At 45.0% G+C, this 6045-nt stretch overlaps 1 protein-coding gene across 3 annotated transcripts in view; it reads left to right on the forward strand.

Moving 5' to 3' along the window:
* Positions 1-327: 327 nt before the first annotated feature.
* LOC310922772 (transducin-like enhancer protein 4) overlaps positions 328-6045 on the forward strand; it is a 96729-nt gene continuing 91011 nt past the window's right edge. For all 3 annotated transcript variants that reach the window (XM_083883575.1, XM_083883577.1, XM_083883576.1), the window contains exons 1-4: positions 328-396; positions 813-910; positions 2066-2129; positions 3516-3560. In XM_083883575.1, the coding sequence (XP_083739701.1) occupies positions 352-396; positions 813-910; positions 2066-2129; positions 3516-3560 (252 nt within the window). In that variant the 5' untranslated portion in view covers positions 328-351. The remainder of the gene's footprint in view (positions 397-812; positions 911-2065; positions 2130-3515; positions 3561-6045) is intronic.

The following is a 6045-nucleotide window of genomic DNA, read 5'->3' on the forward strand; positions in this document are numbered from 1 at the left end:
CCGGCGGGGAGAATCTCCGGCGGAGCGCGCGCCGGCGCCGACGGAGGGGCTTTCCCCGCCCTCCTGCACCTCGCGCTCCGCCGCGCGGGGCTCCCGGCCCGCCCGAGCCCCTGGAGCGGCGGCGGCGCTCGGGAGAACCGGCCGGCGTCGCCCGCTGACCGCCCCCGGGGGATGTGGCAGCGGCCCCCGAGCGTCGCGGACGCCGCCGCCGTCGCGCCTCGCCGCTGCCGGCGGTGCCCCGCCAGCCCCGGGGCGGCGGGGCCGGGGCGCCCCTGCCCGCCGTCTCCGCCGCCGCGCCCGCAGCCGTGATCTCCGCCGCTCCGGCCGCCAGCGCCCCCCGAAGCGGCGTGGATGATCCGCGACCTGAGCAAGATGTACCCGCAGACCCGGCACCCGGTGAGTGGCGGCGGCCCCGCGGGCAGCGCTCCGGCGCGGGCACCGCGGAGTTGTAGCCATTTTCTTATTGTTGTCCGTCGCGCCGCCGCCGCCTCCCCCGGCCGGGGTTGGCTTCTTTGAGTTGCCCCGGCCCGGTGCGCGGCCGGCCCGGCGCCAGCCCGGCGTCCCGCGGCCGGGGCGGAGGGTCCGGGCAGGCGGCGCCTGTGCCAGCGGCGGTCCCGCTCCGCCGGCGGACACGTCGGGGCGGCATCGCGGGGCGCTCCGGGGCATCGCCCGCGGACAGGCGGGGCAGGCGGGGGACCCGGGGCAGCGCGCCTCGGCGGAGCCCGGGTGCGAGGGCCGCGGCGGCGGTCGGGAGGTGGTGGCCGGGTGAGAGAGAGGGGGCGATTAAAAGACCTGCTGTTCCTTGCTTGCAGGCTCCTCACCAGCCAGCTCAGCCCTTTAAATTCACCATTTCAGAATCCTGCGATCGGATTAAGGAGGAGTTTCAGTTTTTGCAGGCTCAGTACCACAGGTAAAACTGCCTACTTTTCCCGAGCCCCGCGGGGTCTTTGCTGTGTCCCTTCCCGGGGCCGCGGGAGCTGGCGGGGCTCGTGAGGGGCCGCCCCGCCCCGCCCCGCACGGCGCTCCTGCTCAGGGCGCTCCCCGCGCTGCCCGCTCCGCTCCCCGCCCCGCACGGGGGGCTCCCCTGGGCCCCGAGCCCAGCCTGACACCGGGTTCTCTTGTCCTACCCGCCTTTCGCTTTCGGTTGTCCATTAAAAAAAAAAAAAAAAAAAAAAAAAAAAAAAATATATATATATATATATATATATATATATATATATATTAGTTTCTTTTGGTCTTTTTGTTTACTTTCAGGTGCGGAGTGGGGGAGGGCGGGTGTTGATAGAAAAATATGTGTCTGGTTGGGCTCATCCTCTGCTTTTCTTCGAAATGCCGCTCAGGACAGGCATCTTGTCTTGGCTCGGCCCCCTCGCGCCTTTCATTGACATGTCAAGTGCTGATAACCTGGAAGTGAGGCGGCGAGCTATTTCATTATCCTTAGGTGGAACAGCCCTGTGTCCTCAAAGTGACAAGTGACTTCTGGCAGGATTGTTTAGCGGGCTTCTGAAAACAAACACTGGAGGTGTTAGTATTTACCACGGTGTTCATTAAATTACGTGCAGTATTTTACTTGCAGTTCCGTCATCAGTAGTAGCAAAGAACAAAAATTCTAATCGACAAGTTTTTCCTCTTGAAGTGGTAATGTGCATTTCTTCTGTGAGTCGAGTAGAAGAAAGAGGTATTTCTAAAACATCTAAATAAAAACCTCTGAAACCCAAATTACGTTTTTATTAGTAGTTCCTCGAGCTTGGCTGTTAAAGATATGTACCCCTGTGTGCTTCTTCTGTGAACCAGTGTTGATATTTAATTTTTTGTCAGAAAAATAATTTTCTGTGCATACCACATGTGTGTATGCAGTTCTTTTAGGAGATGGGGATGTTGCATAGTATTCCTTGAAAATGGAAAAGTGTAAACCTCCATCCTAAACTCCCACGCAGGGGCTGGAATACTCATTTATATTTGGTTGGTGGAGAAATATTTGAAAAGGAGAACAGCCGGTGCTCAGGAGAATGTCACTTTGGTGTTATGAAGCACCCATGCTTTTTTCTTTTTGTCTCTTGAACAGTTTAAAGCTAGAATGTGAAAAACTGGCCAGTGAGAAGACAGAGATGCAGCGACATTATGTCATGGTAAGCAAGCTGCTTAACAAATTCAAAATGTCTATTAGTGTGGTATGCTGAGAGTGACACACATTCGGATTGCTGGAGGCAAACAGGAAGGTTGTAGTAGTGCTGCTGTTGTTGAGGTTGCATCAGTGCTTCCATTATAAGTCAGTAGTTTCTGGGGTCTTTTAGCTTGTTTGCAGCATCAGTATCTGTGTGAAACTGGCTTTTTAACCTTTTAAGCAATTGACGATGTTTCTTCCAAATGCTAGCAAATCACTTGTCAGCCCTTTCAAGCTGCGTGCAACTTCCGTAGTGTACCTGGGGGTGATGTTTTCACTTTCTTCACTTCTGCTAACTTGTCCCAATGGTCATATCTCTGTAAAAGGGTTCAGGATAGTATATTTTTTCTATGATGTGAGTAAGACAAAATTGTACATAAGCACATGCAAATCCAAAGCCTACTTCCTAGAGGAACTATTGCTCTTCGGCAGCTGAATCATTATTTCATTAAACTGAGATTGTCAGAGATCTCAGCTGTGAAAGGGATTTTCTCAGTTGTTGTGGTTTGCCTGGTTAAATAATATGCATAGAAAGACATCTCTAAATAGATAATTGTGTGATAGATCATGATAACTCTAGAGGAGCTCTTGCTATCTCTTCTCTTGTACATCTCTGAAGGATTAGCTGTTTTCCATATGCACATGACAAGTAATACTCTTGTATACACAAAAAGAATAAATAACCTTGAAAAAACCTTAAGTGCACAAGCAAATTGTAAGGCTCGCAGTTGTCATTTTAATGCCTGATATGCCTAAGTCTTTCTTGGAGATTGTTTGGCATTAACATTACATACTGAGCAGAGTTCCCTGCAGTACTTGGGCACAGCAGGACGTACTTAGATTTGTGTGTCTGCTCTGGCCCTAAATTTCTGTAGTCTTACCTGTTTTTTTCATTCCTGCAATTTAATTACAGGAATTTTTTTGTGTTCTTTTATTTTTTTTATTTAAAATATTGAATAATTCGTCTGTTAGATGTTGCTGAGTTATATGTTTATATGCTTGAAGCACTTTGGGTGTTTTTTGGCATGTTTTATGCATGTTAGTGAATAGAATCTTGATCATTTTCTGCGTCTAATCCTTAACTCTGCTTGTGATTGTTTTTCATTTTTTTTGTTGTCTATTTTTGTCTTGTTTTACATGTGTTCTTTGTAAATGTAACATGAAACAATGTAGATAAAGCAAAAAAAATAGTTTATTCTGAAATGCGCTCTTTGCAATTCCAGGAACTATTCAAGGCAAATAAATATGTGTAGGTCCGTGCGTCTTTTTACAGATGATATTTCAGTCAAAGTAAATTTCAAAATAGTTTTCACAATTGCAAGGTCTAATAGAGTAATTTTCTTTTTCTTAGTATTACGAGATGTCCTATGGGCTGAATATAGAGATGCATAAACAGGTAGGTAGATAATTTGTTTTGTTGTAAGAATGGTCTGTATTATTTCTCCCATCAATCTTAAAATGTGTGTATTCTCTGTGACTTGCCTTAATTGCATGCTTGAGTGCAACAGAAATTTTTTTTTCTTCACCTGGCCCTGAATCTTCGGTCTCATGTTTGTTACGCGGGCTCTTTGTAGGTTATGGTCTTGTCTGCCAGTTGTGCATTATTCACTTGACATTCCACATGCTATTTTCACACATGCCAGCAGTCCTATACTGCACAGGGAGAGTGTCTGTGAGTATGGATGGGCTTGTGGATTGTATCTTCCTTTCTGTCTGGTCTCACTGGGCTTTACATTCTGGGAGGTTGGCTGCCTCATGAATGTGTATTAGGAAAAGGAGCGTGTGGAAAAAATTGGGATTTTTTGGTTAACCTGGGCTGATTGAAGCTGGAGCTACAAATGCAGTTAATGTTACAGCCATGTTGATGTTTCTCTGAGGCTGTTTACTTGGACTTCTGTCCAGAGCCAATGTGTTAGCATCTCAACCACAAAGGAGTAAATGAGCTTTCTGTGATGGCGTAAACATAGAATCATAAAATGGTTTGATTTGGAGGGGACCTTAAATATTAAATGTCTGGTTCCACCCTACCCTGCCATGGGCAAGCAATCTTTCACTAGATTAGGTTACTCGAAGCCTATCTAGCCTGGCCTTGAACATTGCCAGGGATGGGGCATCCTCAGCCTCCTTGTTCCAGTGCCTCACCATCCTCACAGTAAAGAATTTATCATAATATCTAAACTAAACCTGCCATGTTTTCAGTTTAAGGCCATTTCCCTTTGTCATATCACTACATGCTCTTGTCAAAAGCCCTTTACAGCTCTCTCATAGTCCCCCTCTAGATACTGGAGGGCTGCTATCAGTCTTGTGCCTTGAACTCTAGTACTTAGGCCAAGATTAGCAAGAGATTAGTCAGCTAGAACATGCTAGTGTAAATTAGAGTTTCTTATTTGATAATGTGTATTTTTTAACCTTCTCTAGAGGAGAATGAATTAAACATTTGACCTGTTTTCCAGTGAGGGAACTTCTTATGTAGTGGAGTTTAATACTGACAACTCATTTTAGCAAATGGTTGAGCAATTTGCCAGCGTTGCTGGAGAGTGTAAACTGCAGAAGAAAAGAAAGTATTGGATAGGAGAAGAAAGATTGCCTGAAAATTGGTTTGTATACACTTCTGTTCGAAGTTAGGGATTTGGAACTTCTCTGGGTTTGGAAATAGGATTTTTTTATCTTGTTGACAGCAGTCATAGAACTCGAAAGCTTTTTCATGTTATTTATTATAATTTGTATTCCATTAGCATCTCAATACCACAGAACTGATTAGGGCCATTTTTGCTAGATGGCATACATATGAAGACACTGGGATTTCCCACCTGAAAGCATTTTGCATCTACGGCTCCAAACTTATGAGATCTTGTGCATACAAGTTATTTTACAGGCATACGTAGATCTTTTGGATTCTCCTATGGGTCCCTCTCACAGGTACTGCAAAACTCAACAAATGCATTTAACAAATGGCTGACAGGAAAAGGCAGTGGTTGCAGCAGATCGGATTGCATACACATTCTGACTCTCTGGACCTGATCCTTCTTGTGTGTGCTGGTGAAAAGATTGGTTGCTGACTCTTAAGAGGAGTTGGGTCTGTTCTCAAATGAATATCCAGATTGTTTCAGGTCCCATTAGAGTAAAACAAAAAATAAAATAAAACCAAACAAACCCTTAATCAGTAAAGCTGTAAATATGGAAACAATTCACAAGACCAGAGTCTTTACAGGCCACCTACGTAGCAAATTCTTACAGGTGTTTGAAAGCAAGCATTGCAGTCAAACTTGTTTATATTTCTAGATATCCCGTTTTTACAGCAGTACTTTAGACTTACAATGACTGCACAAAATCCTTTGCAACAAAATCAGCTTGCGAGTGCAGTGTGTAATGAAATTGTATTAAGGTAAAAAACCCACAGCAAAAGACTTTTAACTTTTAATTTCTAAATGTTTTACTTCAGAAATTTTATACATTTATGGTGATGGAGTTATCAGTGATACTCTGCAGAAATTAAATACTTAGTGACAACTAAGTGTGGGGATTACAAAGGACTGGGTTTTAATTGAACACCTTTTTCCATCACCATTCAGTCTATTCAGGTTTTAAGTATTGTACTCTCATGCAAAACATTTAAATATTTTGTCAGACAATGATTCAAATTAGTTGCGGCTAAGAAACTCTCATTCTGAAATCTGATAACAATTTCCTGTCTTTCATATCTCCCTTTCTGTTGACACAGTGTTGTATTTTTCCTTTCTTTTCTTGCCTCAGCAAATGCAAAATACTACCATTTTCCATTATGATCACAGTATTACAGTCCAGTTTGGTATTTGTGTAGATGCCATTGTTTGCTTCATTCAATGTGTGCAAAGCTTTTCTAGTCTACCACCTTAAATTCC

Source organism: Zosterops lateralis (assembly GCF_965231275.1).
Source record: "Zosterops lateralis genome assembly, chromosome: Z".
NCBI classification, from domain to species: domain Eukaryota; kingdom Metazoa; phylum Chordata; class Aves; order Passeriformes; family Zosteropidae; genus Zosterops; species Zosterops lateralis.